The sequence below is a fragment of the Epinephelus fuscoguttatus genome, linkage group LG18 (assembly GCF_011397635.1).
Source record: "Epinephelus fuscoguttatus linkage group LG18, E.fuscoguttatus.final_Chr_v1".
Lineage (NCBI taxonomy): Eukaryota > Metazoa > Chordata > Actinopteri > Perciformes > Serranidae > Epinephelus > Epinephelus fuscoguttatus.
This window is the reverse complement of record NC_064769.1, coordinates 9389612-9410766: the sequence shown is the minus strand read 5'-3', so window position 1 is coordinate 9410766 and position 21155 is coordinate 9389612. Positions and strand designations below refer to the sequence as shown.

General features: G+C 40.3%; 1 protein-coding gene across 3 annotated transcripts; it reads left to right on the top strand.

Moving 5' to 3' along the window:
* Window positions 1-8956: 8956 nt before the first annotated feature.
* LOC125905573 (disabled homolog 2-like) lies at window positions 8957-21038 on the top strand. Of its 3 annotated transcripts, none has more exons than XM_049603611.1 (15): window positions 8957-9205; window positions 12763-13035; window positions 13147-13286; window positions 13495-13593; window positions 13687-13818; window positions 14928-15011; window positions 15302-15328; window positions 15406-15447; window positions 15556-15618; window positions 17240-17863; window positions 19338-19467; window positions 19577-20179; window positions 20286-20431; window positions 20523-20615; window positions 20708-21038. In XM_049603611.1, the coding sequence occupies exons 2-14, from the start codon at window positions 12894-12896 to the stop codon at window positions 20595-20597; spliced, it is 2307 nt and encodes a 768-aa protein (XP_049459568.1). In that variant the 5' UTR covers window positions 8957-9205; window positions 12763-12893; the 3' UTR covers window positions 20598-20615; window positions 20708-21038. The 3 variants fall into 3 exon arrangements, with proteins under 3 accessions (XP_049459568.1, XP_049459570.1, XP_049459569.1); XM_049603612.1 differs by lacking the exon at window positions 8957-9205 and adding an exon at window positions 10897-10965; XM_049603613.1 differs by lacking the exon at window positions 17240-17863 and having other exon boundaries at window positions 8959-9205.
* Window positions 21039-21155: the final 117 nt, after the last annotated feature.

Genomic DNA, 21155 nt, shown 5'->3' with positions numbered 1-21155 from the left:
TGTCCCTGTTTAGTCTTTTAAGCATCCCCTCTGTCAATGATTAGTTTACTGCTAAAGGACCATGATGTCGTCAAAGTCAATAGTTTGGATATCAGGGGCAGCAATATTGATTCACTGCTGGGAAACTCACAAATCAGAGTTTACAGTGTTTGTTTGAATGTTAACATGTTACTCACCCAGTCAGTATATTCTGTTCTGCACAGTGTGAGCAAAGCCTCTCCAAAAACGTGATTAATGAAAGTGATGAGTAACTTCTTCTCATCATTTTTACAAAACTGTAAAATAACTGTGAACTATTCCTTTAGTTATATTTATATCCATTGGTTGAAATATGATTTACTAAAAGCCAACAAAATGCAAAGAATCACACAGAAGCTTCATGACAGGGAGACACTTAGGGACAGCATGTAAAAGATAGCAAACACTCTTAACACTTTAAGTGCGTACACACTGTTTATGCACAAGGCCAAAGGACATTTTTGTGCTTTGGTTTTTATTTTGAGAATGCTTGTACTAACTACAAACAGTTTGTTAATGTCAATGTTTCCAGGATTATGCAATCGCTCAGGCAGGTTCAAAGCAAAGCAGAGCAAATATTTAAAGAGACAGTTTTTGACTGACATCCACAGAACATGCTGGCCACCATCTGAGATTGGGAAACTGACGAGCAAGACTGTCAAAACTGAACCACGTACACACCCGCCGTAACTGCCAACAGCAAAGATGTTTGGGAAACTGCCATGCGCACTGATGGGTCCTCACTGCACAGATTCTGACATGCAACTCTTTGTCCACAAGATGGCATCACCAAACAGATAACAGCAGTATTCAGTGCTGTGCCCATGTCTTACACTCACAAACTACTTATGCATAGAGCAAAGAAACACACCAGTAAGGGTACTATTACAGTGTATGTAAATGCACTTGTACTAATTCCTTCTCTGATAAGTCACTGTTTTCTTTAATGAATATGTTAAAACAAGCCTTGCACAATGCACAGGAAGTTTGAAACGGTTGCACCTAATGATCTGTCATGTGATCTGAGTAGCTTTTGCTGACTCTGCAGTACTCTGTTCTTCAAAAGGAGGGAGTGCAGTGTGTATAAATCACAAAAAAGGGAAAACAGAACACTTCTCAGTGTAGACAGATGAAAGCAGCACTGATTTTTAAAGGGGACTCAATCAAATAAGCTAATCATTCATGATCAGGTGAATCATTATACATGGACACGGAGGTTTGGCAGTGACAAATCAACTGCTTTTGTCCATAATACTGATATTAAATTCTGTAGTATTCAGCACACTGACAAGTATTTTCTGCTGACTTAAACAAACACACTCGGACTATTCCCCGATGTCTCCAAAGTCAATCTGGGGGCTGCCCTGTCCGGGTTCTTTCCATGTATCTACAAGCAGAGCTGGGGTAGTCTAGGGGCTATGTGGTCATGGCCCGCTGGAGAGGCACAAATATGTGCTGAGGTCACCACTTTTACGACGTTCGGCAGTTTCCTCCCAGCTTTCTCAGGAAACCAGAGGGTAGGTAAGGTGCTTGGCCAATATTTCTCCTGACTAGAAAGACTTCCTGTTTTTTGGGGAGGTTGGACGTTGGAACTGTGTGGAAACATTAATGGAACAGCCCAATTTACTGAAATTTACACCTTACACATACAATAAAATAAGTCATTATGTGTGACGAAATATGATGACGTTGCTTCCTGCATTGCCACTTGCTGCCTTATGCTGTATTTTTAGACTGAAATGGAGAGGAGCAGTGAAGGCAGTTGAGAGTTAAAAGATCAGAGAGGATAAAATCTAAGACTCCCTCAATTATGGACTGGAGATAAGTGGCTATCTTAGGTTCTGGCTGTGGTGGCAGCCGGTTCCAGGATTCACGCCCTAAATGCTGGATGTTTGGATTGAGGCCTTCCTGTAATAAACTGAGGAAAGGACACTTCCCATTAGATTCTCTCTGTCAGCATTCTATCATAAAAATAAATCCTCTAATGTGTATGTGCTGACTTGTGCCATCTGTTTTCTTGAAAAGGGTCTCCCATACTTTTCCTTTTCCTACCAGAGAGTTTAAATGAGTAAGTAGCATCCAACATGTCCTCCTGTATGTGAGTGTGTGGTTGCAGTGGGTGTGCTACTGCTCCAAACAGACAATGAATCACATTCAGCAGAACAAGGAACCATCATTTTAACTCAACGTCATCAGGGAGTGATGCTTGACACGTCACTGAAGAGAAAGGTTAACAGCCTCAAAATCCTGTGAGACAACATATTTTGCTATCCCTGATTTTATGAAGTAAAGTGCATGGATTTTGTTCATTTGTGCATTAATACGAAGGGATAAAGCACAATAAAGACTGCAGATGTTCAATGCCAGATGTGATGCAGCAACAGCTGTACAGATACATGCATTTTATTCTGGGCTTGTGAAATTCCACACAATGTCTGATGATATTAAATGTTTAATAAGAGGTTATGAAAAAGATCATTCCAGTGGTTGGTGACTGCAGGGGAAAACACACTCTCAGCTCGACAGTTATCTGGTTTCTGAGGAGCTCATCTCCGAAAAACCAGCTTCTGTCAGCAGAACACAGGATACAAAGGCAGGAAGGACGTCCTTCCTCTGTCCCTCTGTCTGTCATCCCTCAGCTTGCAACCTACAACATACAGAATACTGTATGTCTCTTAAACCTCAGGCAGCATCATTTGGTTTTTTTTTCTCCCAAATATTTGAGTTTTTGGGGATGTCAGAACTGTATGACTATAAATGACTAGGTAGGATCATGTGGTAGTTGGTTGGCTCTCTGATGATTTCAGTCCTTATAGCACAGCAGGTTTATAAAAGGTGGCAGATTCGCTATCTGTGAAATAAAAAACACATGCACATGTGAACAATATACATATTTTTTACTTGTACAAAGGGACGAGGTGAGGTCAGACTTGTCATTTTCATTTAAGAGATGTAAAGTTAAACACAGTGAGATAACTTGGCTTTCCTCTGAAAAATCACATTTTATTTATTAGTTCGACTTCGCTTGGGCTGAGGTGAGAAGATCGGATGGTCTTATTGTGTGTGGACAACTTGGCACAATGGACCATTTTTACAGAGAAAGCCACATTTACACCACAAAATCCCTGTATATGAGCGGTAACTAATAAATTGCTTCTTTGTATTATGAAGGACTCTTGCTATTTATGATATAATGATATATTTATCTAGCAAATCTGCGATTTTGCTAAGTCATGTTTTATTAGCTCCAGCTGATGCAACTGGTACCCTTCCTGTTCACCTGTTTTTTTCCTGTAAGAGCAAGGACATAAACCGCCCTACTCTCTCTCTGATTGGTTCATATTTGTTGCCTTTGTTGGCTGGACTGGTTAGATTTAGATATAAGTAGGGAGAGTGGTTAGGATTAGTGCACGGTCAAACACGAGCAAATGCATGCGAGTGACTATCGCCTGCCGAAGCAATATTTGTGCTGAATGTAGGCAGGGCCTGACGTGATGGACATGGAAAGCTAGTCAGTATCAAACAATAATGGCTGGTCAGACATGGCAACAGTCAATGTCCCCTCCATACACACCCCTTTGCTTAATTGGTTGAGGCTGTGACTTCGCTGGTCAGAGTTCCCCAAAGTTTAACTCCACGCAATGCGAAGATGCAAATTTGCTTTGCCACCAGGAGCAATTTACTTGCTCCTCTGCTTGCACTGAATGGAAGTGAACAGGAGGTGAATATTCATCAATGTTAATTTTACTAATATGTGACCGTACCCTTAGGGTAAGAATGTCAGGGTAAGCCAGAGGCAGCATAAAGCAGAGTGGGGATGGTCATGAGTAGGTCATGCCTTTGCCCGCTTAGGAAAAAAATATTACTTCCCATTCAGACAGATTTCCAGCCAAATTGTCCTAGGTTGGGCCAGTCACAACTGTTCATCTAATAAGGGGAAGGTTTGATACGATGACTGACAACTTGCAGAGTCTTGATGATGTCATTTTTGGCTCATCCACCCTCTCACTGGGGACATGACAGCAAGTATAAACCTAGCTCAGTAAAGAAGAGCATTGTAGAGGCATTTTTAAAACCACCAAGATGACTGCAAGATGCTTTCTCTTAAAGAACTATTTTCACTTTCTGGTGGCAAAAACAGCAACACTCGTTCACAAACATATTGATGCTACACAATCTGTCTGTCTGTCCATTGTTCAGGGCTGTTTCACATTTTGTTGATTTGATTGGTTGTAGGTCTATCCAATTTGATCAAGAAGAATTTTGATCTTCGGCAGTTGATATCGCCTTTGGAAATTGAAAATAAACTGAGTGGTTCCAGACTAACAGACATTTACAAATTGGTGCAGTGATGCCTTTAAATGGGTAAATCAAAACAGAAACTGTCACTCCAAGTAGTGTCTGACCATTCTAATAGTTTTTATTATGAGTGCAGAAGTGTTGAGATTTCTTATAGAATCTTATAAAATTAATACTGTTGCTCTCCTCAAGACCATTTCCATTAAACACCAATGGATTAGAATGAATCAGCATAACGGAAAAAGCTTTTTGTCATTTAATCAATAAGCTCCAGCATACTGACATCAGTAACAATATCACAAACCCGACAGTAGTGTTAAGCCATCAACTGAGCTCTCACTTCACAGTATCAGTCATCAGTCAGTTACTATCAGTCATTTAAATGTTGTCTGATATGTGGAATATAATTCACTGGTAGTTGGCACACTATACTTATTGAAAAACACATTTACAGAAGTGAAACCTAACAGTCCACAGGAAAAAGCGACACTGACATCACTACTCACGTTAGTGCAGATCTCAGTGTTGACGCGTACTCTAGTTTTGTAGCTACACAGATTCATTTCCCAATAATTTGTTTCAATTTCCTTTGTTTTTCTGTTGAAGAAGCTTTTTGTCTTTTAAACGCTGGCTACCCCTGTTTATACTAAACCTCTGGTTCTTCTCTTAATTATCCCAAACAAACATTTAATAATGCTTCTGTAAATGTGAGACGAAACACCTACTGTGTGATCTAAGGATTTTCTTCCTGGGAATGTAAGAACTGGCACTCAGTGCTTAGAACAGCAAATATAAAAACTGTCATTACACGGCTGAATCACTATATGGTATCGAAAAGCAAAACAGACATTTATACTGAGGAAGTTGATGACCCATTTTCAGCTATCGGTTGACTGTAATTGCAATAACACTGTGCCTGGCAGAGGAAATGTAGTGCCTGGTCTTTTAAAAAAAAGTGCTGTGTTAGCAACAGCGGAGCTTTCCTCTCTGGTTTGGACTCCTCTTTCCCCTCACTCCTTCTACATTTAATGATATGATGCTCAGTGTTCAAAATGTTTATATGAGATTTAGATGAGATTTTTAATTTGAAACTCATCCAATGCTGTGGTCCAACAGTGTTGGCAGAGGAAGGTGGGATATATTCATGTTTTTGCAGTTACCATGAAGTGTTTAAAGCAATTCATGTCACAAATGTTGAGCAACAAAGGATCCTTGCTTCATCTCAGCCAAGCACAAGACATTTTCTGCCCATTCTGCCCCTTTACACAATAGAAACATAATTATGGTTAAAATCACATGTTTCAGATTTCATTAAAATCAAGACTTATAAAGCAAGTTAGGCTGTTTTGGATGACAATAACAAAAGGCTAAGTTGTCCCTATTTTTAGACATTACTTAAAGGCTTGGGAGTATACAGGCTTACAGTGAAATTAACACTGCTGTGTGATGATTTTCTTGCCACTTGGGGGCGCTGCAGAAACAACACTGACATATTGTGACCTTCAAAATTTACAAACAGTTCTTTTTACACATGCAGCAGATGCAAAGCACTGATGCATGAGTTAAAAGATGCAAACTTTTAACTCATTTAACTTTTTGTTGTCTACCAACCACAGGGAAATATCTGGCTCTTCAGCAGCTAAATGCTTCACCATTTCCCAAGTTAGTGGCCAACTTTGTCTGATGTCTGCTGTTTGGTGCTGGGCATGTAGCGTACAGTGTGTTTTTAGAGCTTTTTAGTTGAAAACAGCTGTCTGCTTCTGCAGAAAATATACAACATAAACTACAAACAAACAACATAACCACATAGCTAGTTATTATGCAGAATGATGTCATCTGACCTTTGTTATGCTGCATAGTAATTAGCCACGTGCTTCTGTTTGGGAGTCTGTTTTGTTCCGTTTTTAGGATAAGGGAATTCAAATGGGCTTTTAATCCAATGGGCCTTTTTTCGAACCACTGAGGCTTCTGAATAATGAACCGTTGGAACAATGGCATGACGCTGAGAAGAAGAAGGAACACTAAAGTCATAGCTCTATTGGCTGTACTTGCTCTTAGTTCTGTGGTGACAGAGTTGGTGTGGAAAAGGACTTCAGAGTGTTGGGGCCTTGATGTGGAGGGTTTCGTGGAGGAAACAGTTTCTCCAAAACGTTAGGATGTTCAGGACTAAATTCCAGTATCTCTGTCAGCACCTCATGACACTGCTGCCACAACATGTAAGCAAGCTGTCCCCACCAAAGCGTTTAGTAATTGAGCTCTATTGGCTGGCGAATGGGGCAGCTTACTGCAAAAGTGTTATGATTATGGCAGCCTTCTGCAGTTTTAACAGACCACTCAGATAGTGTATGGTGAGTAATCTGCACCTGCAGTGTTAATTATTTAGTGGAACAACCATGGATGTATGGGAAAACCACAACTAAGGTCTGATATGACTGATCTCACAGTAGGCACCTGGCCAGCAATCAGCTATGCAGCCCAGAACAGATTGGAAAAAGTCAGATTTCTGTGTCCACACTACTAAAAAATCAGACGTGTGTCATGAGGGGGGAAAAAAAATCAGATTTGGTTCACGTTTGCTTGCAATGCAAATAGCCTGACGCTTGCAGTGAATAGCCTATGAGAGTGGTGAGAGTGAACCAAAACAGCAGCATTAAAGTTGGAGGCCCTAAAACCATAACAATGAGCTAAAATAATAATAATAATAATAATAACAATAATAATAACTTTATTTGTATAGCACCTTTCAAAACTGAGTTACAAAGTGCTTAACAATAAAAACAATTAATACATAATAAAGACAATTAATACATAAAACATCAAATAATTTAAAAACAGTTACAAAATTACCATCAATTTAGAAAAGGCCATACAATAAAAGTGAGTCTGAAGAAGAGATTTAAAAGAAGACACTGAGTTAGCCTGTCTGAGATCTCCAGGCAGGGAGTTCCAGAGCTGAGGGGCCTGAACAGCAAAGGCCCGCACCTTTAGTGACACGACGAGACTTTGGAACTAATAGAAGGGCCCTGCTGTGCTGGAGGATCTCAGGCAACAATCAGGCTCATAAGGAGTTAGCAGATCACAGATAAAGGCAGGAGCCTGACCATTTAGGGCTTTAAAAACAAGCAGTAAAATCTTAAAATCAATTCTAAAACTCATGGGTAACCAGTGAAGGGCTAGCAAGGATTGGTGTAATGTGGTCACTTCTCTTAGTACCTGTTAAAAGCCTGGCAGCAGCACTTTGTGCCAACTGCACTCTTTTAATGTTTCGTTTGCTAATACCAGAATGAAGTGCATTACAGTAGTCGAGTCTGGAAGTGATAAAAGCATGGATGACCTTTTCTAAATCTGCAGGAGAGAGGAATGACCTGATTTTGGTTAGCTGTCTCAGTTGGGCAGAGCAGGACTGTAGTACTTTGGTCACCTGGACATCAAAAGACAGCTCACAGTCAAAAATGACACCCAGGTTGCGGGCCTCTGTACGGACATTAATAGACAGTGTACCCAGACTGCTGGTAGTGCTGGGGCCAGAGGGGGTGATGATGATTACTTCTGATTTAGAGTCATTCAGCTGCAGAAAATTTTTGGACATCCAGGATTTAATTTCAGCCAGACAGGACATAATACAGACAGCATCAGAGGAACCAGGCTTTAACGGGGCATATAATTGAGTGTCATCCGCGTAACAGTGAAAATTAATGTTGTGTATGATGTATGCATGATTTGTCCGAGAGGTAGCATGTATATGGTGAATAGAAGGGGTCCCAAAATAGACCCCTGGGGGACCCCACAGAGGAGCGGAGCACAGGAGGAAGAAGCATCTCCAAGCACCACAGAGAATGACCTATCAGACAGTTAAGAAATGAACCAATCCAGGGCCACATCACTGATACCAACATAATTTTTCAGACGGCTGATCAAGACACCATGATCCACTATGTCAAAGGCTGAGTTGAGGTCAAGGAGAATTAAAATGGAGTGCTGGCCTGAGTCAGCTGCAAGCAGAAAGTCATTGGAGACCTTGACCAAAGCAGTCTTGGTGCTGTGTAATGAGCAGAAGCCAGACTGAAATTTCTCAAAGATTTGATTATTGTTCATAAAGGAAATCAATTGTGTGGAGACAATTTTCTCTAAAATCTTTGATAAAAATGGTAGCTTGGAGATGGATCTAAAATTGCTTAAAACAGTGGGATCAAGAGAGGGCTTCTTTAAAAGGGGGTAAACAGTGGCATGTTTAAAACAGGAAGGGGATATACCTGAAGAAAGGGAACAGTCAATAATGACTAAAATAAAAGATGTTATAAAGCTGGCTGGGAGGAAATTTGGAGCAGCAACCCCTTTCACACTACACAGTCATTTAATCTCTCATTATAAAAACACTGTATTTCTTGTTGCCTCTTTAAATTGGTCATTTCATATCATTTTTTGTCATTAGACCATTTTGTCTTGATGAAAATTAATGTTTAAAAACGTGAAACAATCTGAAGTGTGGATGAAAACAGGCCTGCATTGTTTAATAGTGTGTTGTATTAAAAAAAGTCTAATGAAATCAGATCTATTTTCTTATGACACACCACTTTTCATGACCCACTTACTGTGAAGGCTATATGACCAATCTTCCACGTAAAAAACACCGCCCCTCTTTCACTTTAAGTCTGCAGTGAGTTAGGTCTGTCTGTCAGTCGGCGAAGGGTTAAACTGGGAGTTTGCAGCAGTCTCTCCTTTCTGTCCACGACATTTAGCGGAAAACATCTGACTCCTGCTCGTTTTCCGAGAGCTGTGTTTTGGGTTCTACTCATTTTTTTGCGCCGGAGCCGCGGAGGCATCACGGGAACGAAAGTCACCGTTTCGACAGCGGGGTTTCAACATCTCACTACGCGCTTTCAAACAGGTAGGTCCCCTGTGTTGTCAACATTTTCCATCCGTGCATTCATTAGGGATCCAGCAAAGCGTCACAGGTAGACGTTTTAAAGTAGCTACAAAAATGTTAGTATATGAATTCGCCTGTAAAAGCAACACTAAGAAGTAGTCGTAGGTTTGTGAGAGTTAAAACAAACCTAAAATCAATTGCTTTTCCCTTAACTGTGATTTTCCCTCACATCCCTGTGGGAGGTAAAACTTCATTCCATGTTTTTATTCCTACTCATTTCCTTTTCTGACTCAGCTGTTGGGATAAAAAACTTTTCTCCCTCTAATAAGCCCTTTCCCCAGAACATTCTCTTCTGTCTGCAACCCTGTCAACAAACATCTTTTTCATCTTCAGACAATATATGCTGTTCACTTTGTTTTTAAGTTGCATCTCCCATCCACATACTTACTTATCTTTTTCCTAGTTTTACTGTGAAACTATTTTCATTTAGTGGCTATGAAAGTGTTTGCATGGCCTTTGTGTTCACAGTGGGCCTGTGGTATTTCACCATCTCATTCACTTGCAGACTGACTCATTCCCTGATTTCCTCCAGATGTGCAGTAGTTTACGTTTCCTGACGGCCCAGGATTGTGACATTTCTGCCCTTTCGCTGCAGTTATTCTGCTGACAAATATGAATTTAAACTTCTGTGGCTCAAAGTGTTGTTTGTGTCGTGACACTGGCAGATGTAAAGCTACACATTATTTTCATCATCTGGCAGGAGGGACAATACTCTCTGAGTTAGTTGTTAAAATGTAATCCTTTAACTCAAATCTGCAATGAATTGCTGACATTTCACCCTTTTTATTAATCTGTCCTCCAGCTAGTGGGACTCTGACACCACTGGAGTTACTGGACAAGTGCAATCATGTGTCACACTTGTGTAAATGGAGCATCAACAAGTGTTTAGATGTATGTCTTGTTTTTCCTTGCACAGCAAGAAAACAGTCTCTGTGCAGTTGCAGGAATTTAAATGTCACCATGGGGAACCAAACATACAGGCGCTAACTTACTTACCCTGCTTGTACTTTGAAACTGATACTGGTGTATAGAATGAAGTTTGTATTGTTTTACAACTGCATAGTAGCTCCTGTGATGCAACTCTGATTTAAAAAGCAATACATATAATTTCTTGAAAAAGAAAACACACTCAGTTGCAGATCCAGCTTTGATTTTTGAATAGTTGTTCCTTCACAGATTCTCTGTCAGTCCCAAGCACATTCAGATGTGATTCGTGGAGAGTTGGCACAAACCTGGAGCACACTCAATGACCTGATAGTTCCCATCTGTTATCTCATCCTGTATGGCTCTCATTTCCTTCATGGATCAAACAAATTACTTGCCTGACTAACTTCATCATAAACAGCACCTCTGGACTGGACTGTGGATTTCTATATTTTAACTGTATTTAGGCGAAAACACTCTGAATTTGCATGATCACACACAGGTGCATTGGTGTGTACTCCTTTTGAGAGATCATTTTGAGCCTGAATCCAGATCATCAGTATATTAAGTGTAGCTTTTATAGACCTTGCTGGGTAAATGATCATTCCAAAATGCTTCAATTTCCGTTTGTAGTTGCTTAGCTGGGCATCACGAGATCTTTTGCTTTGCTAGCGCAAGATTAACCTCAGGTAATTGCTCAACCTTTGCCCACTTCCAACCTTTGGTCCGTCCTACAGCACTCACAGCCTCTCTGCACTGGTGTAGTGTCAGTGTAGCCTCTGGAGCTGGTCCTAAAGGTATGTATGTCCCACACAGAGCCATGTTTGAGTTGGTTGTATTCCATGGTTCGCGAAGAGCAGGAGTTGTTTATGGCTTATTTTGCCTGGCTGAATGAGTGTTGTGATTGTTTGATTTATTAAATGATGATTTTAAAAAAAAGTTTTCTTGCATCTGACATAGTTGAGGAGATGTTGGTGAATCTCAGCTGCTGTGGTGCCCGCTACAATCCACGGTGATGTTTTTGACTCATGTGCCTTGTGTTTCCTGCACACTCAGTGCAGACCTCTTGAGGAGTGCTTTGGCAGACACATTGATGATGATGTTAATGTCAATGTGCAGATACATTTGACCCGCATGTTGCTTGTGAGACACAGTTAGCACAACTCAGTGATTTTAACAGGATTTTTATGGGCTGACAAATCACATGGTGTTGCAGGATGATTACAACATGTGTTTTGTCCATCTGTGCAGTTATAGTGGTACCTAGTTAATCGTTTTTAAAGGATGACTATATATTTTTTAACCTGGACTCCATTTTCCATGCTTTTGTATCAAAGTGAGGGGAACAACAATTTTTAAAATTGGTCCAGTACTAAGTGAGAGTGATAGAGCCAGCAGCAGCAAACAGGTTGTAATCTTGGAGCATTTACGCATTGTCAGTTTATATCCACCAAAAGTGCTTGTTTTTGCCACTGACAGGCTCAGATTATTATAAGTGTCAACAACATTATGGAAAGGATTCCTGCAGAGAAAAAGCTTTTGCTAAAAGTAAGATCCTTTTTTGTTTAACCAGAAACATCCCAGAAATAACTACTAGAAGCCCACCAGACTCCATTTACATAAACAGTAATTTTAGCATGTATGCAGCCAGCATATTTTCACATTTAACCAGGTGAATTAATTGTTTATTTTGACCAAACTAGAGCTGGTGATTGTTGGAACAGTGGAAAGACAATCCAATCCAATTCTGTCAGCTTTAGATGAAGCGTGTTTTATGATGATAAAATGTTATGATGACAGTGATTTCGGTGCTGTTTCGGGTAAATCAAAAAGGTTCTTACTCTTTAACTAAAAGGTCATTCTTTTTAGAGATCCTCTCCATGTTGTCAGACACTTATGATAACAATCTGAGCCTGTTAGTGGCAAAAACAAGCACTTTTAGTGGCTGTAAATTGATGGTGCACAATTGCCAAGTAACTTACACTGCAGCCTTTTTTGTCAGCTGTCAGCTGCAGTGCTCTTGCTCAGTACTGGATACATTTAAAAAAAAAATTGTTTCCATTCGTGACTCAGACATGAAAATATGGAAAAATAGGGTCCAGGTTGAAAAATACTTCAGTTGCTTCTTAATAAGTTTGATTGCTAGAGAACAATGTATTTGTAAAGAGGTGAGTGTGTGTAGGACCCTCTTTATCTTTACGATAATTTTCTCCTTTACAGGGCTGATCAACTGACACAGCATGTGTAAAGCAGGGTTAAAGTGTGTTTTTTTTTCTGTGTTCTCGTCCTTACGAGACCATGATGTTTTATGGGTCATATGTCTTGCTATGCCTCTCTGTCTGTCTTGAGGGTGTTTCTGTGGTTGTAAATGTTTACTGTGGATTGTTAACATATTTAATTGTTTATGATGTGCAAAAAGTCTTTTCAGCAGCTACATACAAAACCTTTTTAGCAGCAGCAAAGTATTTTAATTGTATCCATTTACAGTGTAATATTTTGTTTGCAGTTTCACTAAGAAAGAATGTGCATTAATCTCAAATCGCCTTCTCCTTTTTTGTCTCTCGCCACACGCACTTCACTTTTTTCTGCTGCAGGCAAATAACAAGAAAAGCATGCGTGGGTGTTAGGAGTCATCTGTTCAGTTGACCTCGCTGCCCCTGAACGCGGAGCTGCCGCCTGCTTTACCACCGACTGTCCACTTGTCCATTGAGGCTCACTCCACACCATGTCTGCAGAAGTGGAGAACAGCGCGCCTGTCCCTGCTGATCCCAGCATTGCATCCCCATCGACAACCTCAACTAATGACCCGTCCGCCTCACCCACAACGGCCACATCCAAGGTCCCATTCAAAAAAGAGAAGAAGAAAGGTGAGAAATGGAAAACGCAATGACATAATTCTGATCAAGCAGTGATTAAGACATCAGACCGACTAGTCTGAGCTGGTTGAGATCATTGTTTTCTTGTGTTCTTTTTTACAGTCCCAGAGAAGACCGATGAGTACTTGCTGGGCAGATTTCAAGGGGATGGTGTGAGGTACAAGGCCAAGCTGATTGGCATCGATGATGTCTCAGAGGCCAGAGGGGACAAGATGTGCCAGGACTCCATGATGAAACTTAAGGTGCAGCATGGACCTTGGACTGTGCCCTGCTATCTTTTATAATACATTAAAATTATTAAGTGGATGGCATTTTAAGGCTGGTATCTGACACACATTTGTTGCTGTTACAGGTCATCTGCAACACTGCAGAGGGCGACAGTGTACACAAAATGTATTAGCTTTAAATAACAAGTCATGTTAACAGAATGTACCATGTATTTGACACCAGGGTATGGCAGTAGCTGCTCGGTCCCAAGGCAAACACAAACAGAGGATCTGGGTCAACATTTCCATGTCGGGCATCAAGATCATTGATGAGAAATCGGGAGTGAGTTCTGACATTTCCTTCCATTACACTCATATAATGCTGCAAAGTTCAGTAGATTTTTTTGCTAATAAAACCTTCTTCCTTATAACTCAGGTGATTGAGCACGAACATGTGGTGAATAAGATCTCCTTCATCGCCAGAGATGTAACAGACAACAGGGCATTTGGATATGTGTGCGGAGCAGAAGGGCAGCATCAGTTTTTCGCCATAAAGACCGCACAACAGGTAAGGGCTCATTTGTATAAGAAAAAAGATTAGTTCATTTCAAATGTTGTAACCATAGACTGTACATCAACCACTGCTTTGTGGACCCCTCTTTTGAAGCCCTGAGTTTGGCCCTTTGAGCATCACCATTTGGGTTTTTTGGAGCCAGAAGTTAGCCATATTTGGACGACAATCCCAACATTAGCAGCTAGATTAGTTAGCATGGTGCATTTAGAGCTATAGTTAACTGTGATAATTCCAATTCTAATGCTAATTTTCACTAGCAAACATTTGTACAACAACATTTGTTTCCCGAGAGGGTTTTTTAGTACAATCAAAAGCTGAACAAGACTTTTTTAGGGGACAAAAACATTATAATTAACTTTCTTTAACTAAAAGCACTAACAAAAAACATGGTAATTTAAAACAAACTAAAAACATGGTAATGTATACTGTAAAATTAGGCGTTTTAACATTGACGTCTATGAGGATTGACTCACTTTTGGAGCCACCCTCAAGTGTCCATTTGAGAAACTGCAGTTTTTGGTACGTCTGTGTTGGCTTCATTTTTCATACCTGGAGGTTGCTGCTTGGTTGTAACCGTCATTGCCCTGATATTCTTCTCATGTTGACTCGGATACATCCACTAGATTACACTAGAGGGCAGAGTCAACAGTTTCTGACAATAACAAATAAGGTGACGGTGGAGAAGGTCGTAATAATGCACCTTTTACTGGGAGCAGCTTTGTAGACAGTGGTCGTCTTAGGTCTATAAATACATCATAACATGTGGATGGATTTCTTCCTGGTATTTTATCAGTTCGTTCTGTTATGCAATTTCTGTCATATCTCACTTGAACTATGCTTGGCTGCCCCCATGATTTTCGGTGATACTGCTCCATTTCATCCATATGTGTAAGCATTTAGAAAACATGCACAAATATGGACGACGTGAACACAGAGTAGGGACGGAAGGCTGTGTCTGTAACTAAAGTCTGGCAAAAATGAGCCTTTAACACACACATAGAAACAGACACACACTACAGGTGTACACTACATAAACAACAAAAACTGCATCAACAACAGAGACAAATGGGCAACAATGACAGTGTCTTTCTTTCACCATACAGGCAGAGCCCCTGGTCATCGATCTGAAAGATCTCTTCCAAGTCATCTTTAACATGAGGAAGAAAGAGGCAGAGAGCTCACAGAAGGTAACAAGTTCAGAGGCAGCTGACTTAAAACTGGAAAATGATTTTTTTTTTATTTTTCAAAAGCTGGGACAGTGAGAACATTTTCTTTCTGAAAGAAAAGCACTTGGTGCGGTCATGTGGGAGGGTTGACAAGGTACACACTGTACGTACCTCCTGAATATCAACACTGCCTCTCTGTGTTCTTTCAATGAATCACATCCTGAGACATTCCATTAAAATGTGAAATGACATGTGCCTCAGTGAATTAAGAAAATAAGTATAGTCATTAACAGCCTACCTCCTGTTTACAGGGTGAAAATGGCAGCACTGTAGTTGAGGTAAGCATTACAGAGTGCTTGTTTTCTTCAAATAGATTCTCTGATTCCTCCCTTAACCTTCTACTTTTTCTTTTCAGAATGGAAGTGATGCCTTGCAAGGTGAAGCAAAAACCGCTCAAGTAAATACTTCTTCTCTTTTGTGCTTACAGCTTAACATTGATATCATACCATTGATTTATAGTAGCTGGATAAAAACAGTATGTTTCTGTTTCTTTTTTGAATTCCAGCCAGTGGAGCAGCATGACCTTTTTGGAGACATAACGACCCCTCCAGACATCCAGGCTCCAAATGTAAGCGTGGTGCCATAAAGTATTCCCTATTTGCAGTATTATACATATATTTTTAAAATCTATTATAGTTGGCAGTAGAAAACTTATCCAATATTTTTCTCCATTGTAAGATTTTTTTTTTTGAAAAGCAAAAAAAAAACACCAAAGCTAGCTACATGGCCTCTGAATATGTTGTGGAAAACTGTGGTCTCTGTGGTCAGCTCAGGCTCCGCAAATGGCAACAAAAACACTGTGGTCCAGGCTGCACCAACCAGCCAGCGCGAGACCAGCGAAAGCAAGCACACACACATGAACGCGGTGCCCATGTTTCACGGTCTCGCACAAGCGCACTCATGTGAATGCGGTGCCCAGAGAGGCAGTTAGAGCTACAGGCTACAATGAGGCTAAAAGGCGAGCTAGCTCCGTTGTGTTGAACGTAAACAGAAGTGAAGTGTTTTTGTTGCCATTTGCGGAGCCTGGGCTGCCCACAGAGACCGGACTTTTTCACAGCATATTCAGAGGACGTGTAGGTAGCGGATCGTGAGGAGATGTTTGCTGTATGTGACAAAAACTTTTCAAGCTTAGGAAGACTTAGAGAGCCTTTAATATGGATGCATTCATTGCAGTATAGCTTGCTACATGCTGCCTTTTGTGAAACATGGATCTGATTTAGAAACAAATGGCTCCACTGAGTAAAGTCAGCACCTCCCAGATCATTCCATGCATTTGAACTCAATTCTGAAAAGGCCATGATTTTTATGTTTACTTAATGGTGGAGTGAATCACATTTTTCTTTTTTCTTTTTTAAATAAATTGTAGATTTTAGATTTCAAAAGGAACTTTTGAGAATTGAGTTTATGCTTCTTGTATACCAATCTCATTGTTGTTCATCAAACCTTTAAAGCTGCTGCAAGTAGAGCGTAAAGAGATGTTTTGTTTTTTGTTTGCTTTGGCGACACCTGGAGTCAGACACTGGCAGTGTTTTACATCACTGATCCCAGGCCAGTTCACTAGCTTGGTTTCAGGCCAGTGAGCTAGTGCTGACTTCAGCACATTTCTGTACCTTGCTGTTGTCCAAGACAAGGAAGAATTTAGTAACGACTACAATTTTCAAGTTGGAAGATGGACTCTAGACCAGAGGTGTCAAACTCATTTTAGATCATGGGGCACATACAGCTCTAGTTGATCTCAAGTGGGCCAGGCCATTAAATCATTTGCATTATGACTTATAAAAAAACAACACCTCCAAATACATTTTCACTGTCTTTTAGTCAAAAGAAGCACAAGTGTTCATCCATTTACAAACAGATGAAAAGCCTGGATTTTTTAAAGGGAAAAAAAAATGCAGTTTCAACATCATGCCTCAGTTTTTCCACATTAAGTCAGTGTGCTACTCACTGCCATTATATGGTGGGCCAGTTCTGGCCTTTGTTTGGCACCCCTGCTCTAGACTTTGCCTTACCGTGAAATTTGTTTTGACTGATATTTTGAGGTAAATATTCTACAGGTAGCAGCTTTAAGTTGTCTCTTCTCACCATATGATTCATTTGTCATTTTGTTAACACGTGTTTTTCTCTTTCTGCAGAACTGATTCATAAATCTTTTTTTCTCTCTCTCCCACTGTCCCTCTCATGTTAACCAGGACTCTAATGATATTCTCTTGCTGGACTTTTCTGCTGAAGTCGACAGCAATCAGAATTGCATAAAGGGAAACTCCTTTGTAACTTCCTGTGCCCCTGACCGTAGGGCATGTCCCCAGACAGAGAATCCCTTCTCCTCAACATTTGGCTACTTTCCAACCCCAGACAGTGACCCTTTCAGAGATGACCCCCTTTCTAAATCACCCACTTGGTCGGAACCTGATTATTCACAGATCTCCCTCACTGCCACTAATCGCCTAAACAACGCCACTGGCAACACTTGTACGACAATTATTAACGGTGGTTTGAATGGAGACTCTGAACACCTCAGTCAGCAGATAAATGGGTTGTCCAGTAAGAACATGATCCTTGCTCTCAGTAACGGACAGTGGCCACTAGGGGGCAAAATAACTCAGGGCAACACAATTACCATGATGGACGGAAATGAATCCAGAACAGTTCTCTCAACCAAAAACCCATTTTTTGACTCTTCTTTGAAAACTGCCCCCGTCCCTAATGGTGTAACTGATCACCCACAATCCTCAGTGTCTCATAGCAAGGATTCAGTTGTCATAAGCCCGCCTCCGCAGAGCTCTAAGGCTGGACGAGGTCGAAGGAGCGCAAAGGTGAAAATCCATAGCTAGATGAATCATCGCAGAGTTGCATGTGTGGTGCCTAAAAATGGGTGTTATGCACATTTCCCAGAGTATAATTAGTTTGCTAACTTCTCCCTTTCTGAGCGTTTGGGTTATGCATTGATGTCTGACAGGATCTGCTGGAGGCTGCATTTAGTTAAGATAAGATATATGGCCTGTAATTTACTTCAGTTAGGAGCTTGTTGTTGGAATCTGCTCTGTCTTTGTGCATGTACTGGTGGTCACCTGCTTCTCTAACTAGCTTGAAGAAAATGACACTTTGACTATGGGCCTTCACAATCGACTGTACCTTTTGTCATCTCTGCTCTAAATCTGTTTTCTAACATTCATGCTTCAGTGATAAAAGCACTGGTAAGTGGCATAGCATGCATATGTTGAATGTTCAGGTAATACTGTAGTATTTATTTCTGACTACATAATTATTGTAAATAATTTATTAAAGTTGGTTTAATATTATTTTTTAAGTGCTGCATAGTTTATGGCAAGTGTTTTTAACATTCAGTTAGTAGGGCTGACTAGCAGCAATTTTGTTCTCACTAGTGGAAAAGTAATAACTCTTTCAGATATCAACAATTGAATTTCCCATTTGTACAACATAAACCATTTTGAATATGTGGGAATCATGTTATTTAAGTACCACAAAGCTATTGATTTACTTTTAAATTAGTTAATTGATTTCAGATATGTAGCCCGAATTAGCATAATTATTGTAGATATATGTATGTACATCTTTAATATAGCTACAGTTTTGACTAGTGGAAATAGATTTTTGATATCAAAAATTCTATTCTGACTAGTTTTAAAATGAATTGCCAATATCTCAAATATATATATTCCAATAGTTACAGCTGTATTTCAAATACCTGAAATGCAATTCTAGATATCTGACAATTCCATTAATTATTACAAGTATCAATTCCAAACTGACATGTCAACAATTTAATTTTGAATACTCAGAATTTAATTTTAGGTAGCTAGAATTTCATTTATTGATATCTGTAAGAACAATTGTAGATATCTACAATAAAGTGTTGTTATCAAGATTTTGTACTTTTGACTATTGAGAATTAAGATCTAAAATTTAATTATAGATATCTGTAACTGAATTTGAATAAAAGTCAACGGTTGACTTGTAAATAACTTATACATATCTACAGTGAGCATTTCTATTAGTAAGAAACTAATTGCTGATATCAAGAATTAACATTTTCACTAATAAATTAATTGCAGATATTTTTAAATTACATCATAGGTATGTTGCCTTGGAATTCTCACCAGTCAGTTCTTACAGAAATTGTTAATATTTACTATTGCTATTACTGCTACTGATGGAATGTTAAAAGGGCTTGCCATAATGAGTTATATATAAAATTATGTCAATAAGGTGCAACAGCACTTCTACATTTTTCATATATATAATATTTTTGTTTTATCCTCTGAATAGTCCACAGCAAGTGACCTGTTTGGAGCAGACTTCTTTGCTGCTCCCAGTCAATCTGAAGGCTCATCTGCATCAGCGGACCTTTTCAACAGTACACCTGCCACCTCCACTCCCTCCTCCATAGCTGCTCTGGGTAATACACACGACGGGAACTTTGTGTTTTATCCACATGTAACAATACTGTTTTGGATTTACATTTCATTCCCTTTAAAATCTTCATATTCCTTTTTCTTTATATTCAGGGAATCTTCAATTAGGTCCCCCAGCTACCACAGGCATCCCTGCTGCAGGCATGTGGGGAGCCTCAGTCACCGCACCCTCCATGTTCGCCATCCCAGGTGGGACCGCTCCAGGCCCTATGATAACCTACCCACAGCCATCTGCCTTTGGTGGCCTACCCATACCACCCACAGCCTGGGGCCAGCAGATGCCACCTCATTTCAGTCCTGCGCCCTTATCCCCACCACATCTCAACTGGGCCCAGCCTCCACAAGCTTCTCCAGGTTGGGGTCAGCCCAACATGACCAATCCTTTCCAGTCTGGCCCGTCGCGCCCCCCTCCGAGGCCACCTGCTAAGGAGGCCCCAAAGGTAGAGAACAGTGCCTTCACAGCTTTGGACCCCCTTGGAGATAAAGAGAAGAAGATTGGAAAGGACATGTTCAAGGACTTCCAGATTGCCAAACCACCAGCCATCCCAGCGAGGAAAGGGGAGCTAGTGTCCAACTCTGCTCCAGCTCCCAGCAGCAACGAAGCTGGAAAATTCGATCAGTACTTTAACAGTAAAGTGGGCCTGCCTCAGGATATGGCAGATCACGATGACTTTGATATCAACCAAATTACAGCAGGTGTTAATACTAAGCCAATCAAAATTGTGCAAGTTGAAGTGTATGTGACTGTGAGATTTGTCACTAATTGTGTCCTCTGTTGCCTGTTTGGGTGTTCCCAAACCAGCTCCTGCTCCAGCTGCAGCCCCAGCCCCGAGCTTTAACCCTGGCCTCCTTGATGCCGCCTTCTCTTCTGCACCTGTTGCAAACAATTCAGCCCAGGGACCTAATCAGGACATGTTTGATCAAGCATTTGGGGCCCCTGTAGCCATGGTACAGAGATTCACACAGACATATATTTACACCATATCTAGCATCACAGTATTAATTTGTAATCTTGGCATTTTTTTCGTAAATCTTACAGCAGACTGCTGCTGTCGGTCAGACTTCAGCTTCAACAGCTGCTTTTGGAGGTCCTTTTGGGAATCCCTTCGCTTGACCATGACTTTGTCCATAAGTAAGTATGTGTTTATGTCTGTTTATTCCTTAACTGACTTCATCCACACAGGATAAACACTACTTTTTTCTCTCTTCTTTCTGCCCTCACAGTTGAAATGGAGAAAATGGAGATCTTGACATGAAAAAACATCTTTGGGACAAAGTGCTACAATGTGTGCAAGACAATCCAGATGATGAACTTTTCCAACTCTTGTCCCTGACCCACCCGTCTTTTACACCTCCACCTCTGATGTTGTTGTTTTTTCTATCCAATCAGTAGTTCCCCTTATTTCTAAAGACCACTGATCTAAGAAGTAAATGTTATGTCCTGATCTGCTGAAGGAAGAAATGTGGTGTGTGTGAGAGAAGGCACGTCCAAAGAGGTTATCTGCTGATGCTGTCTGTGTTAAAGAAATAAAATAATACAATCATAATGATGCAAGATGTTGTCAAGTCCATGCATTCATTCTTCACACTAAGTTAATTAAATGTTTGAAGTCCACTGGAGGTTTGACAGTTAAACAGATAATAGATGTTTCTGCTAAATGTAACATATATG